The 16,607-nt window shown below is 41.7% G+C and overlaps 2 protein-coding genes across 3 annotated transcripts in view; one reads left to right on the forward strand and one right to left on the reverse strand.

Annotated features, from left to right (window-relative positions):
• WDR86 (WD repeat domain 86) overlaps positions 1-2,341 on the forward strand; it is a 99,841-nt gene extending 97,500 nt beyond the window's left edge. Inside the window, exon 7 of one of the 2 annotated variants that reach the window (XM_073677724.1) lies at positions 70-2,340. In XM_073677724.1, coding sequence (XP_073533825.1) covers positions 70-279 — 210 coding nt within the window. In that variant the 3' untranslated portion in view covers positions 280-2,340. Of the gene's footprint in view, positions 1-69 lie in introns of both variants that reach the window. The other variant, XM_073677725.1, reaches the window with a different exon arrangement.
• An 8,284-nt stretch (positions 2,342-10,625) lies between these two features.
• Positions 10,626-16,607, reverse strand: part of NUB1 (negative regulator of ubiquitin like proteins 1) — an 86,250-nt gene continuing 80,268 nt past the window's right edge. Inside the window, exon 15 of the mRNA XM_073677726.1 lies at positions 10,626-16,199. Within this exon, the coding sequence (XP_073533827.1) occupies positions 16,045-16,199 (155 nt within the window). The 3' untranslated portion in view covers positions 10,626-16,044. The remainder of the gene's footprint in view (positions 16,200-16,607) is intronic.

Raw genomic sequence — 16,607 nt, forward strand, 5'->3', positions numbered from 1 at the left:
ACCCAGGTGCGGACGATGATTTTTTTGAGGAATGCCCATTTATAACTTCTTTTTGATTGTGATTTGCAGATACATAAAGATGTTTTCTATACAGCTTCTCATGATGGATCTCTCAGAGTCTGGGACATTAAAGGGATCTGTTCACAGACTAAACACCAGAAGAAGCCATCAGTTAGAAGCCGGCACTCTCAGAAAGGGAGCATGCCCCATATCTTCCACAACAAAGTTGGCTGCTCACTAGAGGCCAATGAAGACTGTGAACCCATAGAAATCATGTGAAGATTGGAAAACTGGAAATGTAGTATTTTATACATTTTGTACTCCACAAAATATGCAAAAGTACATTATGCTCCTACATTGGTTTTACAGTTGCAAACACCATCGTAGTCAAAGCATCTAATTGTAGGGTATTTGGTGATTACTATAGGGTCACATTACTTGGCAGATGTTGAGATTTGCTCTGATCCAGCGGGGGACTCGCCTCTATGCCCTGGCTGCACAACCCCTTTAATTATTGTAAAATGACAAGTTCTGCCATGCTGTAATATATTTTTTGTTTCAGGATGTTTCATTGCTGTCAGTGAATGGGAGCATTCTTGTTTACACAGAGAGGTGTAAAACCTGCATGGACTTAAAGGGAATCTGTCAGCAGGTTTTTGCTTCCCTATCTGAGAGTAGTATGGTGTAGGGGCAGAGACCCTCATTCCAGCGATATGTCACTTACTGGGCTGTTTGCTGCAGCTTTGATAAAATCACTGTTTTATCTAATGCTGATCTAGCAGTTCGCTAAATGCTCAGTGCTGAGCTCTGTATAACCCCGCCCACACCACTGATTGGCAGCGTTCTGTTTACACTGCGCATAGGCAGAAAGCTGCCAATCAGGGGTGGGGACGGGGTTACACAGAGCAGGAGGACCACATGACATGAGATAGCTAGTTCACTATCAATAATATCCTGCTTATAAAACACTGATTATAATTAAATCAACAGCAAGCAACTTAGTAAGTGATATATCACTGGAATCACTGTCTCTGCCCCTACATTATGCTGCTCTCAGATTAAATAGCAAAAACCTGCTGACACATTCCCTTTACATTTTTTTCACATAAGTTTGCTACAATTCTATCCCCTCTATGCAATCCTCTGTATATACAGCAAAGCCACATGCAAGACTGTACAGAGGCACACAGACCCATATGGAATAAGTAATCCAAATGAAAAGCTCCATTTACTTACAGAGGTACAGGAATGAATCTCTATGAGGGTTTTGTACAAAACGGAGCCATATCACAGGCATGTGCAAAGTTAAAATCATGTCCGTCCATCAAAGTTTTTCATTATTAGTTTTCAGCATCCTGGAGAATAAATGAAAGAATCTTTCCATTCGCTGTCAGAAAACAGTAATAATGACAATGGGGAACAATTAAAACAGAAGGTTGTATCACTTTGAATTATACAATGATAAAAGGGAACCTGACAGGTGATACATGCTGCCCAGCCCATGGACAGCATGTCTCAGCCACTGATTATGTTTGTCTCTGAAACACTGCAGCGTTACAGAGAAGAACATGCTTTTAATAGCCACCAGGGACTGAGCCGCACTGTGCACAAGTCGTACATGCAGGTCCCGGTGCCTTCTCCCTGCCCGCTGACCGTGATAGGCTAGCCTCTGTTTATACATGCATGTAGGCAGAGGCTTGCCACTAACTGTCAGTGGGAGGGGAGAAGCCGCCGGGTCCTAGTCAATACAGCGGCTATTAAAAGCATGTTTTTCCCTGAAATGCCGCGTTTCAGAGACAAACATATATGGCTGTGATCACACAGCCAGTGGCTGATGCATGTTGTCCACAGTTTAGGCAGCATGTATCAGCTGACAGGTTCCCTTTAAAGTATGTCTGTCAAATGTTTTTTGACTACTAAACCATATACAGTGCAGATTGGTAAGGCATTTTCAAATATACCTGTGTGACCGCAGATTGTTTTATCAGTACAGAAAAATAAAATGTATTTTCCATTTAAGGGGTTGGCCACTACTCGGACAACCCCTTCTGCATCCCCATGTTTCCCCCCAGTAAAATAATAACACCTATAATCACATCCAGTGCCATTCCAGAGGTGTCGGCACTGGCTCTGCCGGGGCTCGTGTAACATTATGTCATGCAATCCCTGCAGCCAATCAGCGCTGGCTTCATTCTCTTCTCCTTCAGACATATCAAGACATCCAAAGGAAGTGAGAGAGCAGCCGCAACGCTCACTCCCTCCGGATATCGATTAGGTCAATAGGAGGACAGAATGAAGCCAGCGCTGATTAGCCGCAGGGATTGCGTAATATAACATTGTCACGCGATCCCCAGCAGAGATAGTGCCAACATTGCTGGAACTGCGCTGCCACCAGAGGTGATTATAAGTGTTATTATTTTACTGGGAAGAAACATAGGGATTCAGGAGTTGTCCGAGTAGTGGACATTCCCTTTAAGTAAATGAGCAAGCAAGTGTTCTGATGATGACCAAACTCCAGGCAAGTGCTCCGCTTCTCCACACTTAAAGGGGCTGTCTCAACTTCTTAAATGAATAAAATTGCAAAGTGCTTGAACTTTGCAATTTACCTCTTATTAAAAATCCTCTGAGTTCTCAATAGTGGAGAGATTTTTAATTTTATAGTTTACTCTTCATTGCCTGGGTTACTGGCCACCTCTGCAGTCTTATCAGAGGCAGCCTGTTTCCTAAGCATGGTGTATACGCTCACCGACTACTTGCTAAACAGCTTGAAAGCTCAGCTCTGAAGGTGGCTGGATTTGTGCAGTTTGTCTCCTCTGACGCTGCAGAGGCAAAAATGCTTCTGCTTGCAGCGTGGAAGAGCGCACAGTTCAGATGAGTGCATCTATGCTATTGGGTTGAGCTTTCAATTTTCACGAACGCACTGCCACCTCCCGGCAAGCAGAAATCCTGGAGGCAGAGGAGCAGTGCGCTCCTGAAGAAAGATTAGATCACTTCTTCAACCTTGCATTATTGTCCTTGATGGAGCTAAATGATGAAATTTCATGCGCTGTGTCCACTACAGAAGCTGCTTTTCTTTAAATAGGAGTCTGTCAGCACATGACTGTTCAAACCAAGCTTAAGCGCTCAGTACACCTTTTGTATGGCCGAGCAGTTCAGTGCACCTGCACCTTCCCGGCCACTTGTTTTCCATCTATCTCCATCCTCCTCATGTAATTGCAAAACTGTCAAAGAAATAAGTCGGCGGCATTGAACGGTTTGGCCACGGCTAGGGGACACAGAGTGCCTGTGCTTGGTTTGAACAGTCATTTTGTGCTGACAGAGCCCTTTTAATAAATTTATCTGCAGCCACAGCGTTATGTTTGAACAAATCTTAAAGTCCACTACCTGAAACTGTAGATGTAATAGGCAGAAACATTCATTTATTTTTATAAAACCACAAACCCCTTAAAAAGGCCCCATAGGTGCCCTATAAACACGCTGCTTAGTAATGCCATGACGTGAAATGGTATATTAACTGTCAGTGATTAATGATATCAATAAGTGCCTTAAACATCTTGTTGCCATTGGGTTGATCCTCCTCTTCATTGGAGCTGTATTTTTACTTTTTTTACACCAGCCACAGGCAATAGTAACGTCAGTGTGGCTTGATTTTACTGGATTTTGCGCAGCTGTAAGTCTGATTTCATATCAACCCTTCCAACTATTCCATCATCCTGACTGTGAGAGATCGTCTTCGGGGGTACATTTTTTTTTTACTGCCAAAAAAAATATCCATTTGAGTTGTACAGTAATATGGGAATCATCACTAATCGGAACGGACTTCTACTGGATATGCCGGATAAAAATGAATCTCATAACTTAGCAGAAATTGACATACTGTGGCTGTGTAATATATAGGACTGCTGTACAATAATCGATAATAATTTACTAGTCAATAAATTGCTCTTATTCACGAAATAAAGGCCCATAAACCTATCACTGTATGTTATTTAAAGCAGATTGGATTTCTGGAAAATATTGAACAAATGTGCAAGACATTGACTACAGCTTAGTCATACTTTTCATGCCCCACAATATTGTAATTAGGACGTTCTTAAACTCTTCATGTCTTCATTCCACACTAAAACTATTCATTTCCATAATGAAGACTAATATTTTGGGTTGTAGGAAAAGCTACCGCTTTTTCACTTCCTCCTATTTACCAATTTCATTTATTTTCAATTTCACATGATCTGAAGCAGTACAAGTAACTTTAATGGGAACCCATCACTAGCTTTGAGTCTAGTAGGGCACCAGTGTCACAATGCAGCTGGGCTTTAAAGGGAATCTGTCATATCAGACCTCTACTATGGGCATACGGGTATAGAAAAGTAAATCTGTACATACCTGTATGGCCCATAGTAGAGGTCTGATTCCAGAGAAAAGCGCTTTAATCAATTCTTTTTTTCCACAGTCTTGGTGTCCGGGGGACGCCAAGCAATCCCCGCCTATGTGCTTATTATTCCCCTAAATCCCCTCCTGTATGCTTAACTGTCATATCCCCCCCCCCTTCCCTGTGCTCTGCAGGTTTCTATTGCGCAGACAACGGGAAGTGACAGTGACTCCCCTGCGCCTGCGCAATAGAAACCTGTGGCGCAGTGCATGGAGAGACGGGGCTGGGATGAAGCAAAGTGCACTCTATGTGAGCAGCACTTTGCACATGCCTGGAAGTCAGGGAGCACAGTGCACGTCACAGGGTCCTGTGACGTGCAGGAGAGGGGGAGATATGATAATTAAGCAGAGAGGAGGGGATTTAGGGGAATAATAAGCATAAAGGCGGTGGATTGTTTGGCGTCCTCAGGACGCCAAACCTGTGGAAGCAAGAATTTTTAATAAAGCACTTTTCTCTGCAATCAGACCTCTACTATGGGCCACACAGGTATGTATAGATTTACTTTTCTATACCCTGTATGCCCATAGTAGAGGTCTAATATCGCCAGGGGGTGACAGATTCCCTTTAACGTTTCAAACATGCACCGTACCCCTCGCTTCACTGCACATACTTCGCGAAATGACGTGTATTGGCCTCAGGTTTATCTGCTCAATGTGCATGCACCAGACTTATCCCGCTAAAGTCTAAATCTTTTTACTGTTGAGTTATTAGGTAGGGACCCAAAGCCATAGCACTTGGGACTTTTGTGCAAAAGCAAACTTCAGGAACTCTCTCCTCCAGGAGCGGACACAGACAGAGCAATATTTGGGTCCTTTACAGTCCAATAGCTCATCATAATGCACAGTTCCACCTTTTCTGGAGGCAGTAGTGGCCCCCTTTTCTTTTGGGGGCCTGTGCAGCTGCATAGGTTGAACCAATGTTATGTCCGCCCCAGCTATCCTCATCTCAGTAACAGGATCCAGTCCACTCATTGGACTGATATCTATTGAAAAGGATCTGCTATGTAACACGATGGTCCTAAAGAGTAAATATTTAGTTTTTTAATCAAGAACACGATTTTATTGAGGTATAAGCAAATCAATATAGACAGCTCCAGATCTTATGAGTGCAAAAAGTAAGAAGGCACATTAACAGTGCATTAACTTCAGATCTTGGATATAAATGAAAATAACCCCTTACCCCAACCTGTTTATTCCTACCCCAACAATCACCCAAACCAGTATAAGTACATACAATTAAGGATACATTTTCTAGTGTACAAGAATAGAGAGGTTGTCTCTTCGGCAGTACAAGGGTTATCAGAGAGAAAACATATTAAAAATCAGATTCCCCTAGCGAGTGCTTCAGATACCACAGTAGGGCATTTAATCCAGTCTCCCCACTGCTTCACGAATTTGGCTATGGCTCCCCTCTTAATGTAGACCTTTTTCTCCAATAAAATAGTAGTATTCAGGCATTGAACCACTTCCTCTCTTGTAGGTGGAGTGTTGGACGGCCAATGGCTAGCAATGGACTTTTTTGAGTGGTAAAGAGTTTTTTCTATGGCCAGTTGTAATGGAGGGGAGGCCCATATATCTCCCACACATCCTAAAACAGAAGATTTGGCATTCAGAGGCAATCGGATGTTATATATCTCTCTAACCAGCCTACCCACATTGTCCCATAGTTCTCCAAGTCTGGGGCATGACCAGAACATATGGACTAAATCGGCCCCTTCTTCGCTACATCTTGGAAATTGATCATCCAATTTCAGATTCATTTTCAGCATTATTTTGGGAGTTCTATATGTTCTATGGATAAGAAATAATTGAGATCTTCTCTGAGCCACATACATAGACACCTTTCCAGGAGATTCCAAAATACCTTCTCATTCTTCTGGGGAAATGTGCCGTACATCCCTTTCCCATCTAGACCTGATGAGAACCATAAGATCCCCTAAAATATTAGATAGCAAAGATTTGTACATTAATTAAATCAGGCCTCTAGTTGCTTTTGTTTGTACAACATATTGCAGAAGCCCCTTGGAAGAGATCGTGAGATTGGATATACTTTCAGGGCCCTTATAGTGTGCTTTAACTGTAGATATTTGTAGAAGTCAGGGTTTCTTAACTGGAACATCTGTTTTAGGTGGTCAAATGTACATAAGTGTTCATCCAAATAAAACTAATATAAATATATTTCAGCCCTTGTATCCTCCATTCTCCAACCCTTCCAGATGACAAAGCTCCCTCAAACCTGGATTATTCTATATAGGAGTATATTTAGAATAGGCCCCCATAACCCACAGCGTTTTACAGGTCCACACTTTTTTTTACAAGAGCCAAGGTCAGGGCATTACTGGATTTTGCTTTGAGTATATTTGACTCTAGGAGTTCCAAAATGTTATCCCCTCCCCCCAGGTACTTAAGTACCACAGACCCTGCATCCATTGTCTTCTCCAATACCCATCCCCTCAAGTGTTGGGAGTTGAGAGGCCAGAACATACCCCCACGCATTAGGGAGGGCTAATCTGCCCTGCTCCTTGGGCAACTGTAATTCTTTCAACTTTATTCCAGTGACGCCCTTTTTCCAGACCAGGTCTAGGAAGATATTACGCATTTTTTTTTAAACCAGTACTTTGGGATCCAAACGGGAAAACTATTTAGGGCATAGAGTACAGCGGCCATGAGGCACATTTTGATGAAGTTTGTTCTGCCAAGGGCAGAGAGGAGTAGTTTCCCACATGCTCTGATGCCTTTATTTATTGATTTAACTACCAAGGGGTTCAGGTTTAAAGGGACATAGTCATTAATCTCACAGGTAACATAAATGCTTAGGTATTTGAACTTTTGCACCAATGGGATTGCTCAAAATTAATTTGATTAAAAGATGTACATTATCCAGGAGGAGCAAGGCCGACTTCGACCAATTAATGTTTAGACCAGAAAAGACCACAAATTTAGCAATGGTATCCATTATTATTGGGAGAGAGATGTTCAAATTATCAACAAATAATAACAAATGATACATGATGATCCGTTACTCTTTGCCACCATATTTAAAGCCCCTAATACCCGGGTGTTGTCTAATGCTAGAGGCTAAAGGTTCTATTGCAACAGTGAAAAGCAGGAACAATAGGGGGCAACCTTGCCTTGTTCCCCTAAAAAGATCAAATCTCTCAGACTCATCCCCATTAGCTCTTATTCTACCTTTTGGGGTCTTGTACAGTAGCATTACGCATTTGATAAAATTAGTCCAAATCCCATTTCCCATATATATTTCCACTCCACACTAACAAAAGCCTTTGTTGCATCTATGGAGAGAACGGCTTTATTCTTGGGATCAGGCTGAACTGCTTGCAAATTTAAAAATGGCTTTCTTAGGTTAATGGAATTCGACTTAGAAGGCATGAAGCTGCCTTGATCTGGGTGTATTACCGATGTTATAACAGTGCTCAATCTATTTGCCAGAATCTTGAAATCTGTCGTTAGTAGTGAAATGGGACTGTATGATTCTGGTAATTCCTCATCTTTCCCTTCTTTGGGTATGACAACTATTCTAGCCTCATATAGTGATCTTGGCAGTGTCCCCTCGGAAAATGCATCATTGACCAATTCCAAATAGTATGGTAAAAGCTCAAATATTTTACAAATCTCTACTGCGGGGCCATCTGACACAGGGGCTTTATCATTTGGCATTTCACCTACCGCTCTTTGAATGTCTTCCAGGGAAATCAGTAATTCGAAAAAGTATCATCTTCGCCTAACGTTGGAAGTTTAATCCTAGTTAGGTAGTCTGCTAGATCTTCTCCTGAGTACTTCGCCCCTGATGAATACAAAATTGGTATAAAAACTATGTAGTCTATAAAATTGCAGGAGTTTGGGTGATAATCCTCCCCTCTTTATCCTGTAACCGGTGTATAAAAGCATTCTCTCTCTGAGCTTGGGCCATTTGGGCTAGTAAGGGTCCAGTAGCTTCTACCTCCTCATAAAATTGCTGTTTTAGAAACAATCTATTGTTGTCCGCTTGGTCTATTTGAAATAACCTCAGTTGTTTTTTGGCCTCTTTCCAAAGCTTTCTATTCGTCTGATTATTATCCTGGGTAAACAATGTTTCAGTTTCTCGAACTCTACTTTCCACTTCAACACCTCTTTTCCACAAATTATTTTTTTACCAGTTTAATCTCTATGATCAGTATTTCCTTAAAAAGGCCTTCATAGCATCCCAAACCACATTATTAGTGGCAGATCTAGAATTGATATCAAAGAACTCCAAAAGTTTCTCCCTAACGGCAGGGCAGTTAATTTTTAGCCAGAATGGATTAAGTTTCCAACCTATTGAATACCTGGATCTGCACTTGTAACCAGAGGGGAGAGTGATCAGATAGAGATCTAGGAAGGTACTTTAGAAATTAATAGAGTAATTTGAGAAATACATAAGGCTCGATCAATCCTTGATAGAGATTGATAGGGTGACAAGGCACAAGAAAATACCTTTAAGGTTGGGAACTTCTCCCTCCGAATGTCAAATAGTCCCACCTCTCTGATTAGATGACCAAAGAGGGACAAAGAATTACCTCCTGCGGAAACCTATCACTACCAATGTTACAAATATTATTAAAATACCCCAAGATCTCCGGCCATACCGCCAGTCTCTCAAGAATCATTTTATGAGGGATATTTGAATAAGGAAGAGGAACATAGCTTACAACAATAATACATTCAAAGTGTTGGATTTTACATCTAACGACCACAAATCTACTGTCTGGGTCTTTATGCATAAATGGGATACTTTTATGTATAATTAGGGTAACCCCTTTTGAGTAATTAGAATGAAATGAATGTAAGGTATACCCCATCCAGGATCTGTGTATCTGATTGCCAGTGTTGTTTGTTAGATGGGTCTCCGGTAGCCCTATTATTGTGGGGTTGAATCTCTTAATATAGTCAAGCATTGCCTATCTTTTGAATTGTTGCTGAACCCACGAATATTCCAAGAAATAAAATCAATCATAGTACCCATCTTTAAGAACACCCATGAAAGATGATCCTTGTGAGTTTACTGTTCTCCTGGCTGATAAGAAACCAAATTTTTATGCAGAGGCATTCCAAACCCCCCTCATCTTGAGAAGTCTGGGAAAAAGGAGATTTTCTGTCCCCCGAGCTAAATGTCCTGCTTCTCTCTTGCTTTCCTTAATATGAGGTCTCAGTCCTTGTACTGCAGGATTTTGATCAAAATAGACATAGGGGCTCTGCCCACTGAGCCCGGTCTCGTGAGGAACCTGTGAGCTCTCTCCACAGCAAAGGAGTGAAGGTATCCAGGTTTGCCAAAGGTATCCAATAACCATTTTTCAAAAGTCATCTGGGTCATTCCCCTCAGCCTTTTCAGTGACCCTCACCAGTCTAATATTATTGCGTCTCTGAAGATTTTGCAGGTCATCAGCCTTGGCAATCAACACAGCGACTGCCTGTGTGTAACTCAGTATCTCTCTGCGGATTGGCAGGAGAGCGTCTAACAGCTCACTAACTTCTTTCCACTGCTGTGGTGCGTTCTGCCCCCTTCTGCCCGTCATGACGTATTCTAGAAATAGACTCTTGTTTATGGCCAACTTGTCCCATCAGTGTATTGAGAGTAAAATTGCATTTATTAACTGCATTAAGGACATCTTGCAGGGAAGGGGGGACCCCTTGGAGATCTCTTGAAGGATAAGTTTCTCTTTAGGTGCTGCAGTAGATGAATTATGAACACGAGAGGTTACCACTAGCTCAGGGGGGATTCAGTCTCCTCCTCCTTCTCCATAGATAATGCAATAAATCGGGTGCCTTCAAGTGTTCTTCTCATCCCATGTAGCAGACACTGACCTCTTGAGCGGGTTACTAGAGGATGGAGGCCTGTGGACAAACTGCTCTAGCCGGGCAGCCACATCTCTCTGCCTCTGCCCGCCGGTAGTGCGGGCTCAATCTGGGATTTCCGCCGGCGCCGCTTCTTCGTCTCTCCCATGCTTCTTTGAGTGCGTCATGACACCGCTACAGCCCGAAGATCAGCTCTCCGTCATTCAGAGAAGTGGGCGAGTCTGTCGCTGGTCTGCTCCTCTGCCTCAAAATGAGTGCCGCGGGAGCTCAGGAAAGGCACATCTCACCGCATGCACCGCTCAGACATGCCCCACTAAAAAGGAAATATTTAGAATAAAAGGACACAACCAAAAATAAGAAAGTTGCCTTAATAATTTATTGACATGCTCCAACAAGATTTATAAAAGTTATTCCAACATAAAGGGGAACATTGAGAAACAGTTGCATACAAAATCTATGTTTCATGGTCTATGTAGTGTATTGCTGGCTCAATTATCATTTGCAGGGGATCATCCATGCTGCAGGACCTGTGCTTGTCTACAGTGTCATGTACCAGTGCATGTAAAAAATGCGCTGTTCAGCAATGACCCCTGATATTAGTGGTCTGAGATGTATTAGCTAATACCAGGGCTGGAACTTAGTATTTACAAAAAAGGCACCAGACTACAGAACCTCTATAAACTAAGACCAAAAGTGCTAAACATGTCAGTAATATGTCTGTTATACAGAGAGGGGGTGGTTTTCCAGTATCTACGGTCTACAGCTGAGATTCGTTACTTTGCATTTTTTTATATAATCTCAGCATTGCATAATGCACTTCATATGATTGAGTTCTCCATTAGGCAAATGGATAATAAACATAATATAAAGAATATATAGAAATGCTGGTGCTAGAACACTCCTAGTAATAAACCAAATAGAAGGCGGCAGGATGATCAAGGCCATCAAGTTAGCCATAACAATAAATTAAGATCCCTACTTTATAAAATGAGTCAATGTTCAGTCCATCTCTTATGAGGAGTATAAATCCCAGCTGACCCAGACTGCATGGTAATCAATACTATTGCAGGCACAATACAAATTGGACACCGACTTACTCCATGACTCTGATTTCACAGCCCTGCCTGGCAGTATTGGTCTTTTTTTTTAGTCATGCACAAAAATGTGATACAATGGAAACAAAACCCCAACGTAGTGCGTAAAGCTCTGTATAACTGTGAACCTGGATTTTTAGGCCTTGGCTGCTAATAGTCACATGATATTATAGGTAATGTCTTTTGTTACCTGCAAAATCACACTGTGATTGGCCTCGGCCGGCGCCTTGTGCAGTACCTTTATGGTCTGTGCCGCAGTCAGCTACTTCTCACAATTGCCTAAAAGGAAGTTCTCATTGTCTGCAATGTTACAGATAGCAGAGCTGCAGCCCAGCCACGGTCACTCTGTCTACAACCCTGCTTGCCCGCATCACATTTGCCACTTCCCCTCGTTAGTACACTCCTCCTCAAGGGGCAATTTTTAACACTACAATGTGCTTTACATCTATTGGCTGTAGGAAGCCATTACTTTGGATGGATCAGACCAGTGACCAAAAACAAAATTCATCCAGAATGCAGACACAAAAAAATATTTTTTTTAACACTTTTCTGAACTATTGAAGAATTATTTGAGAATCCCGGAACTTGGGAGAACATTTCTGCCTGGTGATCTGTAAAGGGTTTGTAGCTCTGCTGCTGCTCAGACTTATGTTTCCAATGACCTTACATAAAATAAAATTTTACAAAAGGTCTTGTAAAAATATATTCTACTGTTTTTGTGTATACAGATGAATGTGACTCTATACTTACACACTACAAACCTATGTCTAATCTGGTCCAATAGACATGTGTTACTCTCTGGCCTACTCTCTCGCTAACATGTAAGGTTAGTGGCAGGAAGAAATGAGAGATGATAGGTCCATAAACACGGGATTACTACCCAAAATAAGAACAGATCAACTATACAAGTCTGTTGGCATGCTCTTAAAGGCCTGTTCACACGGACTAATGCAATTTCATCAGCATATCGCCCCGTATAATTGGGATGTGCTGGTGACAATATGTATGCTTCATGGGGACGATCATACTGAGACTCATTCTGTCCCCATAAATCATACATATAGTCAGCTGCACACCCCGATTATAGGGGTGGAATGCCGACAATGAGGATTTTCATTCCCATGTAAACAAGCGTTTAGCTAATCAGCAGAATGATCACATGGGTCAGTGATCGGGGCCGAGCGTTTTCATGTACGCTCTTTGATGGCAATCGTCCGTGTAAACAGACCTTAAAATGCACATGACACAAAGGTATCAGCTGTATACAGAAACATTACGATATATATTCTGAAAACTATTTCGCAATCTTGCTTTATTTTTCCCATTTTAGAAACAATGAAATGACAGCATTTGTGAACATACCCTTTCATTTTTTAAAATTGGCTTTTTTATAACAAATTTCATTTATTTAAAAGTATATGGAAATCTACAAGACAGTGCAAATATAGGTCTAGATATCCATGAAAAGGCACTTAAGTAATTTGTATATGTACATTGTATGTTAACAGGTGTGCTTTCTAACGAACGTGCACGCTACGGCCCCTAATGAAGTCCCATTTCTCCAGGCAAAGTAACTATACGGGCGCAATAAGATGGCAATATAACAAGGACGGCGATCACATTGCAATGTTTGGACTGACCCGACCGTGACAGCCTGTACGCAACTGTCACACTCGGGTCAGGAGAGCCGACGGCCAGCCCAAACACTGCGGTGTGATCATCGTCCATGTTATAGGGCCGTCTGACTGCATCTTTAGCATGTATAAAGTTGAAAAACAAAAAAAACCCCATCGTACATTTCTCCGATAGTTCTGAATGGGAAGCACTCGCTTTGGCTCGCTGGGACTAAATCTCTAATTTTTCCATTATACACCCTGTCGGATCTTGACTCTCCGACTCCCATTATAAGTCAGTGTCGTCTATTAGGCGTTGTGGTTTTCAATCATGCAATCAATCCCTCACATCATTATCAATGCAGTCACAAAGCCTAATACAGGGCCTCTATCTGGATTTCTATAGAATTCTATGTAATTGTGAAAGTGTTCCTTTAAGGGAATCTCTCAGCAGGGTTTTACCATTTAATCTGAGAGCAGCATGATGTAGTGACAGAGTGCCTGATTCTAAGATGTGTCACTTACTAGGCTTTGTGCTGTAGTTTCGATAATCTCCTGTTGATAAAACACTGATTGTATCACTGCAGACTAGGTATGGCGTACAAGGCAGTCAGGCTAATCTGTTTAACCCCGCCCCCACCACTGATTGGCAGGTTGCTGACAGTGTACAGTGAATACAGGAAGCTGCCAATCAGGGATGTGAGCCAGGTTATACACAGCTCAGCATACATAGCACTGCTACATCTACAGCAGAGGAAACAGGATTTTATCAAAACTGCACTAAGTCCAGTAAGTGATACCTCACTGGAATTAGGGTCTCTGTCCCTACATGCTGATCTCAGATTCCATAGCAAAAAACTGCTGACAGATTCCTTTTAATGACAATAAAGATTAGTTATTAGAACATAACAAAGGTGTGTCCTTACAAATTCTGGCTAAAAACCCAAATTCGCAGTACCAGTCAAAAATTTGGACACAACTCTTCATGTAGTGGTTTTCTTTGCTCTTACTAGAAAGTGCACATTGCAAATTCCGACTGAAGGCAGCAAAACCATGCAGGTACACATATGAAAACAAGGTGTAAAGAAACATCCTGAAACAAAATAAGAATATGTATTAAATCTAAGATTACTCAAAGTATCCTCCCCTTTAGGGCGAAGACAGACGGCCATATTTCTCGTGCGACGATCGCATCGCCATCCTCGGACTGGCCTGCCACCTCTCCTGACCCGAGCTTGACGGCTGCACAGAAATACATCAATCAGGCCAGGAGAGGTGCCGGGCCAGTCCGAGCATGGCGATGTGATCCTCACACGAGAAATACTGCCGTCTTTCTGTGCCCTTACGCTGACGACAGCTTTAAAGCAGCCAAAAAATACTTCGCACCTCTGGGAACTCATTCAAGACTGTTGGACAGTCATTCCAAGTGCTGACCTGATGAAGCTGCTGGAGCGAATGCCAATTGGGTGAAAAGCTGTCATCAGGGTAAAAGGGGGTACTTTAAGGTATCTAAAGTTGAACACATACTCTAATTGTTTCACATGTGTCGTGGATTTGCTGCCTTCAGTCTGAATCTACAATGTGCACATCCTAATATGAATAAGGAAAATCATTGCACAAACAGGAGTGTCCAAACTTTTCACTGGTACTGTACATTAGAATACATTTGCCTGAACTTGCCAACATCTAATGATTATGGAGACAACCTGTAGTTAGGTGATTTTTTTGTTCGGGGGGGGAATAAGCTGCAGCCAATGATTCTGGCAGCGACACTTTCATAGAGAACACAGGAGAGCACAGCCGAGTCTGGAGAGATAGTGGTCAGCCGAACAATCATTTAGTCAACAGCTATTCTAATGTGTTTGGGGCTTTGACGCTCTATTCTTACTTATATGCATTAGGTATTCTGATGTTTTGCACCAATGCAGATGTGAACAGGGCCTAAATAGTAAATGTGGAAATCTGAATAGAGCTGATTAAGTTCTAACAATCTATATGATACACTTTGCCAACTGTTCTTAGGGCAGTAAAGTTACCAGTGAAATAACTAAAATAATTACTATTAGAAACACCATGACGGATTATTCACAAGACAGGATAACTTACTATTTATAGGATAGGGGAATATTTACTGATCTCTGGGGGTCCGACAGCTGGGACTCCAATGATCCCAAGATCCAGGACTCAGGAAGCGGTCTCTGCACAGTCCAGTCTTGTAAGGAGCACAGGTGCGCATGCTCCACCTGCACTCCATTCATGGTCTATGGGACTGCCAGGAATACCCAAACACTGTACTTGGCTTTCTCTGGCAGTGCCACACAAAATGAATGGAGCCTAGATGGAACATGCGTACCTGTGCTCCATAAAAACTGGACTCTGCAGAGACCGCTTCCTGAGTTCTGGAGTTCTCTACATTGCCAGGGTCTAAGTGGTTGGGCCCCAACTAATTATCTAGAGAATAACCTTTTACAAAAAAGTGCATTCAGTCTTACCCACAAACTTGTGTACTCATTAGTCCCCACAAGTGGGCAATGTATTCTGCCTCAAGTGGTTGTCAAACCATTGGACCCTACCCTCAAAGAAAAGCAAGAAACACAAGTGCCACCATAGTAAAAGCATAGAGTAATGAAGAATGTTTTGGCCTCCCCAAGTTGATCTATTCCAAATGGTGAACTATAATGAAAAGAAAAGAGCTCAGATCAGATGAAAGTTATCACTAGAAGTACAACACTATAGATTATGGAAGAAATTCTGTAGTCTCCGACCATAACGTACAAACACTGTTGTAGATGCTGGTGTAGGATTATATAAAATGTGTTTTCTCCCTGCATTGCACAGCTAGAGGCTGCCACTTCATTATAGATATTGGCGGGAGGACACAACAATCAGACCCCTGCCGATTAGACATTTATGGGGATTCCTAGCAATTTGTCATCAATGTCTTAAATTAAACAAGTTTAAATTAATGCAAAGTCAGCAACACAAATACTAAAATATCATTAAGATAAAGTGCTTTAAAAACTAATAAGAATAGAATTCTTCCGAAAGAAAGTGAACGAAGAAATACAAACATATCAGATCTTTTCAAGGTAAGAAAGATATTCCACAAGAACAAGCCCTTCTTCTTCTAGGGTTAAATCCAGATAATCCTCTTCATGTTCAGGAATGTCTTCCAAAATTTCTTTAACAGGATCAACATCCGGCTCATTAAAAGATGTCTTACTTGTCCCTGAATAATAAAGAAACAGGAATAAAAGGAAAACCAAGAGAAAAATGCTCAAAGTGATTGTACTATTCATCGTACTTCGCGTGGATGACAGAATAACTTGCGGTTGCATTTTCTAAATGGAAGACGACTAAAACATGAAGATGAACTACTAAAAGAAAGTTACTATACCCAGGGTGGCCAATCAAGCCTGGGCTGTATACAGTAGAGTGATGCAGAATTAGTACATTTATATTGTTAAACCTAAATGTGTGGTTAAGGGTGGTCACAGATTCCTCAATACTTTATTCATCTACCTTCTCCATTACTTTTGGATAAGATACAGAAAAAAATGGAGATATTGTGGGTCAGTGCAATCCCCTAAAATGCAAAAGCCTGGAGAAAGTAAAATGTGTTTTTGCTTTATTCCAT

This window comes from Phyllobates terribilis, unplaced genomic scaffold (assembly GCF_046119375.1).
Source record: "Phyllobates terribilis strain yellow unplaced genomic scaffold, ASM4611937v1 Scaffold_4__5_contigs__length_816908805, whole genome shotgun sequence".
Lineage (NCBI taxonomy): Eukaryota > Metazoa > Chordata > Amphibia > Anura > Dendrobatidae > Phyllobates > Phyllobates terribilis.